This window comes from Thunnus albacares, chromosome 12 (genome assembly GCF_914725855.1).
Source record: "Thunnus albacares chromosome 12, fThuAlb1.1, whole genome shotgun sequence".
In the NCBI taxonomy this organism is placed as follows: domain Eukaryota; kingdom Metazoa; phylum Chordata; class Actinopteri; order Scombriformes; family Scombridae; genus Thunnus; species Thunnus albacares.
The window spans coordinates 24,192,290-24,208,516 of NC_058117.1; the positions used below are offsets into that span (position 1 = coordinate 24,192,290).

Genomic DNA, 16,227 nt, shown 5'->3' on the forward strand with positions numbered 1-16,227 from the left:
GGTGTCATCATGCATATCCTGATAACTCACCGTACAAGCTGTAGGTCTCCAGGAGGTGGTGCAGCAGGCCGTGGCGCACATTAGCATACAAGAAGTAGTAGCTGGAGAGCAGTGAACGCAGCACCTCCAACTGGTCGCTTTGAATCTAACCGAAGCCAAACAGACGCAATCAGGAGTTAAAAAAATATCATCAATAACCAGTTTTCTGTTTCTGTTTGTCTGACCAAGGTGTATAAAAATTCTCTCTGAATGAGAATTTTGTTTGCTGCTTAACATTCTTCAGACACAATCAAGAGCTTAATAAGAATTTTTGTTTCGTGCACTGTAAAAAATATTACAGTAAATATTTTTAAAAATGTCTTAATGTCAGCTGTGTAGGACCAAAAAGTGTAAAAAGAGAAGGAACCAATCTAACGACCGAAACATTGTAGTTTAATTATTAATCAAGGCCTCCTGAAACACTGAAGTTAAATGAAGTGAGTAAAAGTGACTGACAGTGTGCTTGATTTCTGGCTCCTTCTCAGTTTTCTCAAATACTGATTGATGGGGGTTAATTGAATTGAATATAAACTAACGATACACATTAATCAACATTTCCGTAAACGTGCTGTTGGCTGATTTTCAACTACAGTCCTTCAGCAAGATGTTCTGAAACCAGTGTAGTGAATACATATTTAATGGTTGTTTGTTGTATTGCTAGAAATGTATAATATAGTTTGTTAATTGGTGCCAAAGCACTTTTGTTTATGTTGTGTATCATTTAAGTAAAGGGTGGAAGATTACTAACCAAGTTGGAGGGAAGGTGCATAACTGAGTCGGCCTCAGAGTGAAGAAAGGTATCTTTGCCCTGAGCGTCAGCCAGCACCCACAGATGAGCTGTGGAAGCAGAGAGAGATTATCAAATGAGCCACTGAAGTACAGAGTGACGTAAACTTTGTGTATTTAAACACAAACCGTGTGTGTACAGTACCTGCCAACACCAGGTGAGCTCTGGTTCTGTCACTTTCTGCTGGGAGGAGAAAGTCTTCAAAGGCTCGTCTCACCTCCGGATTGTTTAGAGTCAGCAGGTCGTCGGTGTCGTGGCAACGAGATGAACCAATCAGGCTGCAGATAAGGATCAACATATCTAAAAATTTAGTTTTTTGTTAATTCATATTTGGCATCTTGACTTCTAGGAGGGTGAGTTAGGTATTAACATGTGCCAGTGTTACACTTTGCCTCAAAGTATTCTGGGTAGAAAAGGGGGCTTCTTTAGAGGAGGAATAAATTAGAGAGAACAGGGGGAACTTTTTCTTTGTGTATTTAACTCTTTAAATAAAAAAATACTGCCAAAAAAGTTTGATATCTCTGGGTAAATTACCTCTAGGATTGTTGTTGATAATTTTACTCAGTATATTCTGAACAGATTTATCCTCCTGAACTATGCCACCAAAATCTTGAACACAATCAGTATCAACCCCTGTGGTTTGTCTTATGTAACTCAGAGGTGGTGGCATTAAGAGCATAAACTCTCAAAAAAATTAAAAAAAAAAAAAAAAAAGAAGAAAAATCAGGAAAAAGGGTGGTGAATGATTTTATATAAATCTGAGTTTACGACAAAATAAAAATCCTGCAATAAAAAGGAAAATTACAGGAGACTAAAGATAATAAACATATATACATGTTCCGTGAATTATCTAAGAAATCTAAAAAACTACAGAAAAGTCTTGGCTGCCTGTGAGATTAATTTTCACAGGCAGCCAAAGTCAATTAGGAAGAGACCGTTTGTCCCCACTTCCTCCCAACATCGCTACCTCCTGGATTTATAAGGCTGTAAGTCGTAACGAGAGTCTTACCTCTGTAAGCTCTGCACTATACGGGTAAAGGTTGCCATGGGAATGCGTCCTTTGGGCTTTCTGGACAGGTGCAACACTTCCTGCCATGTGACCTGTCCGTCCCGTGAGAACAGGTCATTGCACGTGTTCAGTACAGAGTATAAGTCTCTCTCCCGCAGGCCTGGAGATCGAGAAGAGAAAATGTTGAAGCAAGCAGAGTTTTTTTCACTCACAGCAGCATTTGATTGATTGATTGATTGATGGATTAGACTTTAAATCAGTATAGATTACACTGTATCGCACCAGCACTCCAAACTTTAATAAAAATAATGCTAAAAGTGAAAAACTCATCTTACCGGTGGTGCTGACAGTGAGTGCTGCCAGAGCCCAGCGGAGTCCCAGCATGCCTCTGTGCAGCGAGCACAGTCTGTCCAGGCTGTACTGGACCAACTGGTTCAGAGACTGGGGCAGGCTGTGGAGGCTCTCCTTCAGCTGAGACACAAAGACAGAAAGAGTTTGATATTTTTTAAACATAAAATTAAAACCTACCTCTTTGGTTTTGATTAGAATGTTTCATGGCCATTATTTATTTTATTAAACTGTTTATTTTATTGTAAAATGTTTTATTCCCTCTTATCTATTTTATTTGTCATTGTCTTGTATCTGTTTTATCTAGTTTTTATTTTATTTTAAATCTATTTTATTGGTTTATTGGTATATACAGTTACACTCCACTACTGACTTGAGTTGCATATTTTAAGAGGTTTTTGTTTTAAGTATCCATGTGAGAGCATGGATACAAAAAAAAAAAATCACACTACAATCTTTTAAATGTCTAGAAAAAGTAACATCTGACCTTATCAAAGGAGGCAAAGTTCCTCAGGTCTTCACAGGCCAGATGCAGGTAGAGAGGACTCACTGCTCCCTTCTTCATTGTCAGTGTCTGGAGCTGGACGAGCACACACAGAGCATTAGAGAAAGTGATTAAAAATAAAATGAAGACAACGTGAGAAAACGTTGATAAATCCAGGATGAATTGTTGGCAGCATCATTCACAGAAGCAAGATGTGAATTTCAGGTATCAGCAGGAAACATAAACACCGTGCAGAATATATAAGAAGAACCTGGTTGTTGAACGCAGAGTCACTGAGTTTCTTCCCGAAGGCGTCCAGGCCTTTCTGAACGATCTCTCTCCGGTCGGGCATCGCAAGTTGTCCCAGTGCAAACAGGAGCGTCCCTCTCTTCTTGGCCAGGGTTTGTAACAGTGCTGAATTGGATGTGGCGCTCACAACCAAACACACACCCTTACAAGAAAAAATGATTTGGCACACACATATTAACAAATCAACCAGTGTATACACACGATAAATGTCAATGAGATGCTTCAAACGTGACTAATCTACTACTAATCTCATAAAAACACACATTCATCCTACATCCAAACCATTAAATTTCACATCTTTCCATTTTACTAGCTTGAGTGTCTCTACTCTGATATTATAAACATGTGAAATACCTTACACGGACAATAATATAAAAGCATTTATTGGTAATCAGGTTTAATCAGTGTGCACTGAAAAGAAGGACTTATCCAAATTGTTTACTGACCTGTGGAAGTTGTTGCGGGATCCAATCAGAGTTGAGCTGACCCCTGCCGTCTCGTACAAGATCAACCCCGTCAACTAGCAGCACCAGAGGTCTGTTCTTCTTTATGTCACTCAAACTGGAGTGAAATTCTGACAGCAAATCTCTGAGATCACAGAAAATATGAGATCAAATATAAGTTGAAGCTATTTTAAGTGCAAAGACAATCTGATGAGCCTTGAGGACAATTCAAAAGCCACTTACTTGTAAGAGAGGGGGAAAGATGATTCCTCCTCAGCATCTTTCATCTTCCTCAACCACTGAACGAGACATCGCAGGAGGTTCTCCACAGAGCGTGCCGATTGGCTGGCAGCTGTAGAGTAGGAGATGACATCACAGACGAGGTTTCTCTTGGACTTGATGCCGGTCCTGAGGGCGTCTGCGAGAGCAGCCTGTGTGGAGGGAGGTAAATATGGGTAGCAGTGTTTCCCGTGTACACAAATTATGTGGGCAGGATTTTTATCCATCCAAGATTTTCATGTAATTTAATCTTTTGAAAAGTTTGTTTTAAAGTGCAGCTAAAAATGTAGATTTATTGAAAAGTTTAGTTTCAGTAAAACACAACATTCTTCCTCTGGAAGCTCATTTAAACTTGAAGCAGGAAAAATGAAAGAACAAAACAGATAACAATAAATAAATATTGAGCACTTTAGTAGAACTAAGAAAAACATAAACCCTCCTGACATGGGTTCTTTTTATTTACCACACAATTGAAATCTAATTCACCCGTGTTCAAATGTCATCATAGTATCTGGACTTTCTGCATAAACATAAACCTCAAATGCATCACAAAGACACTAGTTCATCTGATTATCATTACTCAGAGTAACTTCCTTTGTTCATGAAGTGTTTCTGTTATTCTGTTCACCTACTCGTATGCTTTAGGTACATGTAATTAACAGAATTACATGGGTTACAATTCGTGATGTAATTTACCATGAAGACAGTTTTGCCCTCTCCAGCTGCTCCCTCCACCACCATCATCCCTCCTTTGGCCTGGACCTGCTCCACCATCTCTACGGCCCCGGACAGCAGCTTCGCCCTGCCGAAGAACTGCCTCTGCAGCGCCCCCTGATGCACCTCCTGCTCTGTCACATCTGACACATCCTCAGCCTCGTCACCCTTCTGCCAGTTAGAGAACAACAATGAGGTGCTTGTTTGTAATCTACTGTATGTTAGCAATGTAGTTGACAGATGCCGATTTAGTGATTTCAGTGGTTTCACAAAGCTGAGTTTGGTTAATGAGATGTTTGGAAATGAAAGTGACTGATTCATCAGAGTAACTAACGTCCACAAACTGCTTCACAACAGCCATCCACAGGTCTTCCAGCACGGCCTTCCCAAAGTCCTCCAGGTTTTTCAGATACGGCTTCCCGTCTATGACACCTCCCCATTCACACGGGTAACTACGACAGAAATACAGACATGTAAGCTTCACAATGCTAAATGTCAGTATTTCAAAAATATGCTACTTCACCAGTCAATATTAACCAAGAGTCTACAGTCATGCTTCCGGCTCTGTAAGGCTGTAGCATCACGTGATAACATGCTCACAACATGTTGATGTTTTGTAGGTATAATGTTCATCATGTTCACCATCTCGCTTCAGTGTGGTAGCAAGCGAACGTCTGCTAACACTAAACACAAAGTACAGCTGAGGATGATGGGAACATCGTTAGTTTTGTGTGCAGGTATTTCATCCTAAACCAAAGTATTACACAAAATGAAACATTGACCCGCTGGTGATGCTAGAGGAAATTCAGGTTTGCTTATTGTCCCCAGAGTCAAAGTTAAACATAGAGAGGTAGTGTTCAGTTTTTATGCACCACATACAGTATCTGGAACAAACTCCCAGAAAACCTGAGGTGTACTCCAACTCTCAGTTCTTTTAAATCATGACTTAAGACTTTTCTTTCTTAATCTGGGACTATTTATTCATATCTTACACTGTTCTGCCTGTTTAATCTGTTTTATTATTATTATATGTGTCTTTTTATACTGGATTGTTTCTTTCTTTAATGCCTTTATCGTTTATGTAAATCACTTTGAATTGCCCAGCTGTTGAAAGCTGCTATATAAATAAACTTGCCTTCCTTTGCCTTGAACCACAAATGTCAAACTCATGGTGGCGCTAAAGGGAAACTCTGCAGTTCACCAAAGTCATTAGGATTCATCCTCTGGGGACCATGAAGGTATGTGCAAAATTTCATAGCAATCCATCGAATAGTTGTTGAGATATTTCAAACTGGACCACTGGTGTGATGGCGACCGACCGACCAACACTTCAGTCCCTGCAGACATGCTGCTAACATGGCTAAAAACCACTGATTAAATTATTATTTAAAACAGAGCTCTTCAGATGAGTAGTGTCCCATAGCTCAAGTTAACTGTTGCTTCACACATTAGGGATGTAACTGATATGACTCACTTTTCAGTGACCTTGACGTCACTGGCCTGGATCTCTCTCTTCAGAGAGGCCATTTTAGACTCAGCCTCCTTTGATTCAGGGGCAAAGTCGGATCTCCAAGCCACAGGAACTGATCTGAGACACCGCAGAAGAACATAGAATTACTTAAATGGATTTATACTAAATTGGTGGTCATACAATTTTGAAACAAACATTATGGAATCACAAATACTTCACAAACACATCTACATCCTATGAATCAAATGGATTTGAAGGTGTGCCTATTTTATTCACAGTAAAGAGATGAATTCATTCAACCTTAAAGAGTATAAAGAGACAAAGTTAATAGAAATTGTGACGTGTGAATAAAACCACGGGCTACATACTTGACGATGTTTGGATCTCTGAAGTAGCAGAACATTCGCTGGTGCGCCGTGTCGGGATAAAGAGCCTGAAACTGACGGATCTCCATCTCAGTGATGGACAGACCAGCCGGAGCCGACGCCAGCTACGCATGAGAGACAACAACATGTAATGCAAGTAATGTAATGACATCATACTCGTTTACTTTAAAGTATTTTTTACCAAAACACACACACATCTTAAAAAGGAGTTCGATTTTTCATGGCCTGTTGATCAGTAACAATAACTTAATAATTACTAATAATAAAGCTTTCAGAGAGGAGAGAGTATATTCTTTAGGTTTTTACACTATTTGTTATTTACTAAAACAGGAGAATAAAACAACATCATGATTTTTGTAAAAAATACGTCAGATTAAGCCAGATCTCTATCTTTCTTAGTATAAAAATGTGTATCAACTGCACCATTTTTTGTATATTGTGTCACTTTAGGAAAAGTCTAAAAGATAATTGTTGCTCTCAAATGTACAAATGTGTCAAATTTGACCTGAACAGTATGTGAAGGTTAGGTAGCATCGAGCATATTGTTTAGACAGCTCTACTCATTTCTCTTTAATTGATAAGTCTTACCCAGCTGTACTGCGGCAGGTCTGGGAGGACGGGTCTGGGGGGCACCAGGCCGTATCGCTCCCCCAGGATTCCTACCAGCATCTGGCTGCGACACACCTCCGACAGACACAGCTCGGTGGTCCGCCCTGACTCCTCCTCCGTCACACCCCAACGCAGCTCCACCTCCTGCAGGTGGAGGCAGTGCTGTGCAGCGCGGCGCCGCAGCTCAGGGAAGACGCTCCGCACCAAGACGTCACGCTCAGCGTGCATGTCTCTGAAGGTGGAGGAGATAAACACTCGCACACCTTGCCACCTGAGGACAGAGGAATGAGTTACTGTTAAACTGGACCTTCAACATAAACAAACTACCAAAAGGGACAACTGTAACTTTAGACTTCAATTTGGAAACTGCACTTTCTGTTTTTTCTCTTTCCCATCATGAGAAAAACCATACCTTAACTTTGGGCTGGCAGGTAGTGAGACATTGTTTGTGCTCTGAGGGTCTTTAGCTCCCTCTGGTGGTGGGACGTTGTACAGTTTGTCCAAATGCTCCACATGGTCCAGCAGCCTGGATGATCCTCGCTCTGCCACAAACCTGATCACATGGTTTAACAAGACATTAAAAAAGTTCTAATTGTTGTTAGCATGCCATTTTGAGGAAGCCAAAGGTTTGGGTTTAACCTCATTAAGTCCACCAGGACACAAGCCTCTCTGTCTTGTGGTTTTGCTGTAATCAGGAAGACCTTATGTTTACAAAAATATGAAGTCTCCAAATGTCCTATTTGGGAATTTTCCTGGACTTTTTCATTGAAAAACACCCACTAGAACTGTCATACTGTGTGCCATCTTCTACAATTGTGAGACAGGTATTTAGTTTACAACCTTTACAGACAAAACCGGAGGCAGTTATTTAGACTGAAAAGATCTTCTACTCTGTTTCTGTATCACCTCGAGCATTTCTGACACATTCACAAGAAACTTTGGGAGGTTTCACTTCTGGTTTTCACTTATGCAGATAGTCACTGTGGAGTTACAGACATTTTAATTTTAGTTTTTGTTCCAAAATAGGAGCTGATATAGAGGAGGTTAAAGTTATATGGTAATTTACACAATCAGCTTTTGGATTACAATGAGGAACCAGATATTTTACCTCAGCATTTGTTCACTGAAGCCCTTCAGCTTCACACAGTTCCTGTCAGGGGTGTATTCTGCGTTTCTGCAACAAGTCAAAAAAATACATTCAGGATGAGTTACCAACAGAAAGGAAAGTAGAGACCAAGTGAGAGCCAAATGTCATTAAAATTTTGTTTGTAGCAATAAAAATGTCTACTGTACTTTTTTTTGCATATATATTATCTATGCTGAAAAGAATTTGGTGGGAAAGAAGAGACGACCAACCACAGTCATTAAAATTAGCTCCCCAATACTGTCTGTGAGATCAGCACATACTGCAGAAAAATAAAGCATTACCCCTCTGACAAGTAGATTTGAACCAAGAGGGCTTTATTGTTTATTTCGTTCCTGTAGGCGTTGATGGCCCACTCGACGGTACCATTAATCCAGTAGTCGGTCAGCATGATGATGTTGTCCACCTGAGATACCAAAATATATGAGGTCAACGATAACAACAATATTGATGTGAAGCACCTGAAACAAGGCCACAGAGACAAAAGGTTTAGACCAGCGTCTTTGGTTCTGATAATAATTTGTGTTTGTAACAGAAATAATTCAAATAACTCAAATGTAAATCCTCAATAAACAGAAAGAAAAGATCAGCTAATAAGAAAAAAACTGCTGTTGTTGCCTGAAAGTGAGACAAGTGTTAAAATCACAGCAGTTATTACTTTCCTTTCCCACATGTTGGCAGGTGTAAATTGATGGGAGAAGCTTTTCTTGGTGTGACCACGGATGGATTACTGAACGGGCCTACCGAGCAGAAGCCCAAGAGCCAAGGGCCCAGGGACCGAAGGCCCAGGGACCGAAGGCCCAGGGACTGAAGGGCTCAAGGGGCCCCAAATCCAGAGCCTTTGTTTGAAGTGACTATTTCTGCTCCTGCTTCTTTAATGGGGTATATTTTCCATCTCTAAGTCAGATCTAATATTATTTTTTTTCTAACACAGCAGCTCACTGCATACTTAGGCTGCAGTAAACCTACAGAGAAATGAGTACAGCGATTTAAATGTATTTTAGAGCAGACCAGCTCTGCTTTAAGAAAATAAGAAAATCTGCATTAGAGGTTCGTTTTGATGCATTTTGAAAAAAAGTTCAGTAAGTATTTAGTATGACATGAGAGGACTGTGGATCAGCTGTGGCAGGAAGCTTTAGGAAAGATTTTGCTTCTTTTCAACTGGCGTAAGAACAAAATACTACAGTTTAGGATTTGTTTGCAACCAATGAGAGAACTTTAGCAGCCAGGTTAGCCTGCAAAATACCACAGAAGAAGATCCAAATGACCGTGAGCGACATAATAATCAGTCCATGGGTGTGACATATATAATTATACCACTTAAAGTCTTGGTTAACCGTTTAACTATGTAATGATTCTTGTGTTCCCTTTTAGTTGATTTATTATTCAAGGAACAATAGAGGCTGTCAAGTATTTATTGTCTCGTGCAAAATGGGGACATAATAATGGATTTTTAATTCTTAATGTTTAGAACTTAAATGATCCTTCAAATCTAAATTTAAAGAAAAAAAATCAGCCAAACATATACAAACGAGCTACAACTGTACAAATCAACAAACCTTGTTTTTCTTGGTGAATACTGTGGAGAGGTAACTGGTGTCTCTATCGTCACATGACGCCTTTCTGCATGCCTGTAAAAGAAAATATTCACTAATGAATGAAACAGCATATTTCTTCATATCATACAGCTCATATACATGATATGCAACATGCTATTGGTCTCTGACCTTTGCTTGTTTGATCACACTCCTGACGTTGTCCAAAAGGACGTCAGACTTCAGCTTGACTTCTTCACTGTGATTAAAGCCCATTAAGCAGAGCTGAGCATCTTCAGCACTGCTGCCAATCATCAGAGAGAGTAAAACTGCCACCTCCATCATCTGAGAGGATGTAAGAATGAAGAGAAATCAGTACAAACAACATTTCCTGTGTTAGCTTATCGAATGTTTTTGGAACAGGCCCTTACAGAGGGAGTGAGCTTGTCGTCCTCTTCGTCGTCCTTTTTCTTCTTCCTCCCTCTCCTCCCATGGTCTTCTTCTTCCTCTTCATCGTCCTCATGCTCGGGGTTTGGTGGGAGACAGAAGTCTTGTTTCCGGCTCCAGGTCTGATTGCCGCTCATGTTATCGGAGAGCAGGATGACAGTTCGTCCGGGCAGCGGGGGCACGTTGTAACGACAGGAGATCTGAACCGCCGTCTCCAGAGCTTTGCGGTAACGGTCCAACAGAGCCACAGTGTACTGCTTCTGACTGGATGCACAGACGCAAAGAAACACACATGCATGTTTATTTTCTTTTTTTATATATGCATATGACAATTTGTCTGTTATCTTTTTAACTGGTATAACCAAACAAATATCTTATCTGAACCTAATAATTGCAGATTTTTTAAAAAAGAAATAGGTATTTTTTGGCAGCATTGTTAGTGTGAAGCTGTTGGTTGGGATGTTTTTGCACTTCCCTATAGTCACATAAATCAAACAATTTCTGCAGCTCAGTAACATATCTTTCAGTTTTAATTTCTTTGTGTGGCACTCTTGTCTCTGCCTGTTTTTCCGTAGTGACCTTCAAGCAAACTAACTAGTTGCTGTTGCTGCCACTCCTCAAACATAAACCACTTCCTTTCCCACGCATCACAAAGCTTTTTTTAACAGATAGAGATTGTTTGAAGTTTCGAAAATCAGTCGTTGGGATTCAGTAATGCATTTCATCAATTACAGCATTTAATAATTATAAAGAAAGAAAACTGCTTAAACTCGAGGGACATTCTCATACTTGGCCTTGAGGAGCTGGGCCTTCTTCATATTGTATAATCGATAGACAAACGGCACTCCGAGTGTCATCCTCATCCTCCTCCTCTTGACTGTATCCCAGTTCTGAAGTTTGAAGCGCTTGCTCTTGGGAATCTTCTTCAGGATGCCCTTTAGGATTTCGGCAGGGACTGCTTGCTGTGATGCAACGGCTGGAGGACAGAGAGGCAAAGAGGAGGTAATGTATGTGTTCTTCGTTGTGCAGGCTGATATGGTAGTTTGTCGACATATTTTGACAAATATTGAGTTTTGGTTTAGTATTGAAAACTGGCCAATCGTATAAATGACTGCTGATATTAGAGAATAAGGCTGGGGTTATTCTGCATTTTGGTTTTTGTCCACAAATCTCATCAAAAAAATCAGCAATGCGTTGGACCATCTCCTGGTACTTTCTGCTTCCCTACATGTCTGTAACACTCAACCCAGTTTATTAGTTCCTACAGAAGATGTAACTCTTCAAAAATGTCTCACAAACATATAGTTTAATTTTTTTCTAAAAAAAAAGCTTAGTAATTTACTAAAGCAGCTGGACACTCATTTTTAGCAAACGTCACTCAAACAAGGTTAAATAGTGTATTGTTGGGGACTATGTTAGTCATTTTTACCCACTGCTACCGCTATTATCATTAGTCATATTTCTATTATTATTGTTGTTGCTGTGCTTCTCTGTGTCTCTCTCTCTCCTCCCTCCTTCTTTCTCTCTCGACCCAACTGGTCGAGGCAGATGGCCGCCCACATAGAGCTCGGTTCTGCTCGAGTTTTCTTCCCATTAAAGGGGAGTTTTTCCTTGCCGCTGTTGCAAAGTGCTGCTCATGGGGGAATTGTTGGGTTTCTGTAAATTAAAGATTACGGTCTGGACCTGCTCTGTGTGAAAGTGCCCTGAGATCACTTCTGTTGTGATTTGATGCTATAATTGACTTGACTTACAGCAGGAGGACAGTGTATGTGGGATTTACTCAAAACACCCAGTGCAACGGTGCGGCTGATTTTAATAGTTTTTGGACAACAGATGAGATCTACGGCATCTAATTAATAATATAAATTCATTGTTGGTTCTGGTCTTTTCATGGGATTTGTTGACAGTAAGAAAAATATAAATTACATTTTTATTCTTCTTTTAAACGCATTCATAACAGGACTCTCTCTCTTTTACCAAACAATGAGTGTTTAGTGTCTCTTGATGGATTTGCATCTCACCTGAAGTGTTGAGCTCCATGATGACTTTGTAGGCAGCGAGGAATCTGAAGGGAAACTGTCGGCTCTGAATAACTGCTTTCTGTAAACACATAAAAAAAACACATATACAGATAACTTAGTGAACTGTGCTGTTAGAAATTTAAATACAAAAACAGATATAACAACCAACGGGCGTACAAAAAAAAAAAAAGGCACAAAATACAACATACCATCATTGTGAACTATCTATATATTTTAAAATAAGTATTTAGGAAGAGCTTGACTACGGTGCGTCTCACCTTATTGGTCAGTCTGCTGAGGATCTTCTGGTGATGAACCTCACTGATGCCCTGAGTGATCATGTTCCTCAGGTTCCTCAGCATGGCCATGAATGGAAGAGACTTGTTGTCTGCACAGTAGAGACATTATCTGTCAGTGTGTGTGTGAGCGTGGACACATTCGTGTTTGAATGTTTGTAAGTTTGTAATACACAAGTGTGTGTTTTCAAACAAATGTATATGTGGACTCGTATGTAGAGCGTGTTGTGCTGTACATTATATGCACAAGTAGTTTTAAAGGACCGGTGTGTAGGATTTAGGGGGATCTATTGGCAGAAATGGAATATAATATTTATAAGTATGTTTTAATTAGTGTATAATCACCTGAAAATAATAATTGTTGTGTTTTCCTTAGCTTAGAATGAGCCCCTTATATCTACATAGGGAGCAGGTCCTCTTCCACAGAGCCCGCCATGTTGCACCGCCATGTTTCTACGGTAGCCCAGAACGGACAAACCAAACACTGGCTGTAGAGAGGACCTTTCACGTTTTTTGCGAGTTTCGCGGTCACTGTAGGTTCTCCTACACGCTTGGAAGGGGAGGGGTATTCAGTTGGTTGCAATCTGCAACAATCGCTAGATGCCACTAAATCTTACACACTGGTCCTTTAACTGTATATTTCTGCATGTCATCTTTTTTAAATTATTATTTCACATATTGCAATTATTACCAGTATAACAGAACTTATTATAGGAATAAAAAGATAAAAGAAGATAAGTTTTTGTGTGATAACTGATTAATTTGTTTGCGATCGTCTTGTCCTGGGACAGGATGGATGAGTGATGACACTACTTTGGCCAGCAAGCGTCTGCATGTTGCACAATTAAACGCCAAGATGCAACTTTTTTTTTTTTTTTTTAAACACACATATGAGGAACTTGTGTAAATATGAAACACACAACTGCTGGAAAAAAAGCCTCCAGTCAAATTTCACTAGATACATTCATGGAGCATCTTGACATTTTGAGGGCAATTTTTTAAAAACTGTACATATTTATATATACACTCATCAGACCTATGAGCTTCTCCCAGGTGGCGGCCTTGTTGCCCTCCTGACTGAGCAGCCGTTCCCACGTCTCTGGCTGTTTCAGCTTCATTCGCTGACTGGCTCTCTCTCTGTCCCAAACACCTTTCATCCCACTGCGGGTGAACGCCTTCAGGTCAGCAGGATACCTGGGACAAACACACCACACAGCATGAAGTGGAAGCAGGACACGCCCAGAGACAGTGGTAAAGTCACTCGCCTCTAGTACGACAAAGATATCACAAAAGGAGAGTGAAGCATTTTTCTCCCACGTCTCCATTCCTCTGTCTATTCATCTACCTTCACACTGTCTAAAGAATGCATTAAAGAAACACTGAAGGACAGCAAATGTTCAGTTTCCTCTGAAGAAACACTCTTAAGTAACAGAGATTGTGGTTCTTGTGCAGGTAGCTGGACTATTGTGCACATTTTCACTTGCCTGAAATTTGCATTTGTGTGTTGGTGCATGTAAAACTGATGCAAACACTAAAAGATATTTTATACAAATAAAAAATGTAAAGTATTTTTACACTTCCTAGAAATAGAACACACAATATATTTTTATTTTCCATCACAGGAGAAAAGAAATGAGGAGTAAATTAAAGTAGAATGTTATATCTGGGCTCACTCTATGTGAAAAATACTTAACAGCTACTTTAATTTAACCAACTGATTAAGTGATACATTAAGCATGTACAGGCTCTGTGGAAGTCATTAGTGTGTGTGTGTCTTACTTTCTTCCCAGGATGGCCATAACGTGTTCAGCTGGTTCTTTAATGTGAAGCTTCTTGATCATCTTCTTCATACTGAACTCACTCTGCTTTTTATCCACCACCACTTTTTTGCCTTCTACCTGCAGCTGCATAAACACAAACACTGTTACAATCAAGACGTTTCCCGGTGTGCCGCTACGCAAAGAAAACTCTATGACAGAAAGTGTGCAGGAAATATAAACGTTCTTGTAAAACACCAAGAAGAGTGGTTTTAGTGATCAGAAATTATATCAATTCTTATTACAAATACGGTTTTAAATTCATAATCTGCAATAGATACAAATCTCCAACACTACATTGAATATGACTCAAAATTTAAAAACAACCAAAAACTGTATTTCATGACACAATATAAAAGTATATTGACTCACAAGTTTCTTCAGCATAGATGCATCTGATCTGAGCAAGTTCGCCCACTTTTTCAGCTGCACATCAGTTGGTTTCTGGAAATCACAGATAATGTACGTAGAACAAACTATTCATTAAGTGTTCATTACGAGAAATTAGACTTTTCACCATCTATTCTACGAAAAGAGAAACTATGCACCAGCTGAGACAACTTAAGAGTGCGTGGGTTTAAATGTTTTTGTTACCATAAGAGAGATCAGGAAACACACTTAACAGTCTCATTAACAGACAGTTCTCTATCTCTGTATTAGTAAAAGGGCTGTAATATTGTTAATAATTGTATTTAATGTGTTTATATCTACAGAAATTATAAAACAAGAGAATGAAAACAAATTTTTCTATACCTTGCCTTTGCGTCTGTTGCGGCTGTGCTTGCAGCGGTGTTTGCGTGTGTTGTATTTGGCCAGCTGATACTCGCTGAACTGCTTGAACTTGTCGGCCATCGCCTTCTTCAGGCACATCGGCAGCGAGCGGCTGAAGCACTGGAAACAGACAAACGTGTGGTTTAGACTGGACAGAGAGGTGGGGGGGGGGGCGACACATCGAGATTCAACCATAGATGCTCAGTCAGACTCACTGTGCTGTAGATTCTCACTACTTCCAGCCAATCTGAGGGCAGCTGTACAGCAGCGCAGAAGTATCTGCGGACATGAGGCTTGGTGAAAGGCTGATTGGCAGCCAGAGCCAGTAAGAAGTTCGCTGTGATGCGGATGTTCAGCTCCTGTCGGGTGTAAACTGCCACCTGGATGAAAAAAGAAAGAACAGACTATATATATGACTGATGAAAATGAGTCTAACCTCTCACTGCTGCACTGTGCACTGTCACTACTGAACCAACTTCACTCGGTTACATCAGAATATCTGATCTGAGAATGAAAAAGAAGATGCTACTACGACAATCAGCTGTGTTTACAGACAATTATGTAGCGGGGTGCTCCAGTAAAAATAACACATGGCACATAAAGGATAAACTGTGTTTCAATTCATAACGCAATAGATTTTTTTCTAGTCAATGGGGTCTATTCAATCTTTAAAGTTGTTGTCTTATATTGTGTACTCCCCCCTTTCTTAAAACATATTTAAACATTTCCTATGTATCAAGTGATTTTCTATGATTACTGTATTTTTTGACAATGAGTGTTTTTCTGGTTTGCTTTGCTAGATTAGTTGAGTATGACGTCATGAGGTAATCTATTTTTTTGCAGATATATTGTATATCTTGCTTTATCATGTTATCTATTAGCCTGATGAAGACGTACTAAGGTCGAAACGTTGCCAGTTAAGTTCATATAAAAGTCCACATTCAGAGTGTAGATACGCTCTGCTTGTTTCTGCAAATAAAAAAACAGCCTCAGATACACCAACAAACACGAAGACATGCGTCCGCACCTTGAGAAGAAACTGCGGGTCGTTGACGGAAATGTCCTTCGCTAGGTTTTTGATCCTGGTCCACACACTCTCCTCCGAGTCCCAGTCTTTCTGTCCTGGTGGAGTACACTTATTGACCAAGGAGCAACACACGGTGTTCAGCAGGAGATACTGAAGGACAAGAGAGGAAGGCGATGAAGAATTAATTATTTACAGCTCATAAGAGTCACGTTAATTACTGCATGAAATAAGAACACGGGACACAGGAGGGCCTCAAAGACAGCACCAAAAACTAAACAAAATAAAGACTAT

The 16,227-nt window shown here is 39.9% G+C and overlaps 1 protein-coding gene across 2 annotated transcripts in view; it reads right to left on the reverse strand.

Moving 5' to 3' along the window:
* The window catches only part of tep1 (telomerase-associated protein 1), a 30,524-nt gene that overhangs the window by 12,442 nt on the left and 1,855 nt on the right, over nt 1–16,227 (reverse strand). For both annotated transcript variants that reach the window (XM_044367556.1, XM_044367555.1), the window contains exons 4-32: nt 15,937–16,086; nt 15,125–15,289; nt 14,892–15,029; nt 14,511–14,582; nt 14,101–14,225; nt 13,358–13,515; nt 12,304–12,413; nt 12,026–12,104; nt 10,794–10,980; nt 9,989–10,268; nt 9,750–9,902; nt 9,582–9,653; nt 8,307–8,428; nt 7,987–8,052; nt 7,291–7,431; nt 6,858–7,149; nt 6,252–6,373; nt 5,887–6,000; nt 4,747–4,864; nt 4,395–4,583; nt 3,663–3,850; nt 3,423–3,564; nt 2,939–3,118; nt 2,671–2,763; nt 2,171–2,306; nt 1,836–1,995; nt 971–1,104; nt 788–876; nt 31–145 (exon numbers count right to left, since the gene is read on the reverse strand). In XM_044367556.1, coding sequence (XP_044223491.1) covers nt 31–145; nt 788–876; nt 971–1,104; nt 1,836–1,995; nt 2,171–2,306; nt 2,671–2,763; nt 2,939–3,118; nt 3,423–3,564; nt 3,663–3,850; nt 4,395–4,583; nt 4,747–4,864; nt 5,887–6,000; nt 6,252–6,373; nt 6,858–7,149; nt 7,291–7,431; nt 7,987–8,052; nt 8,307–8,428; nt 9,582–9,653; nt 9,750–9,902; nt 9,989–10,268; nt 10,794–10,980; nt 12,026–12,104; nt 12,304–12,413; nt 13,358–13,515; nt 14,101–14,225; nt 14,511–14,582; nt 14,892–15,029; nt 15,125–15,289; nt 15,937–16,086 — 4,090 coding nt within the window. The remainder of the gene's footprint in view (nt 1–30; nt 146–787; nt 877–970; nt 1,105–1,835; nt 1,996–2,170; nt 2,307–2,670; nt 2,764–2,938; nt 3,119–3,422; nt 3,565–3,662; nt 3,851–4,394; nt 4,584–4,746; nt 4,865–5,886; nt 6,001–6,251; nt 6,374–6,857; nt 7,150–7,290; nt 7,432–7,986; nt 8,053–8,306; nt 8,429–9,581; nt 9,654–9,749; nt 9,903–9,988; nt 10,269–10,793; nt 10,981–12,025; nt 12,105–12,303; nt 12,414–13,357; nt 13,516–14,100; nt 14,226–14,510; nt 14,583–14,891; nt 15,030–15,124; nt 15,290–15,936; nt 16,087–16,227) is intronic.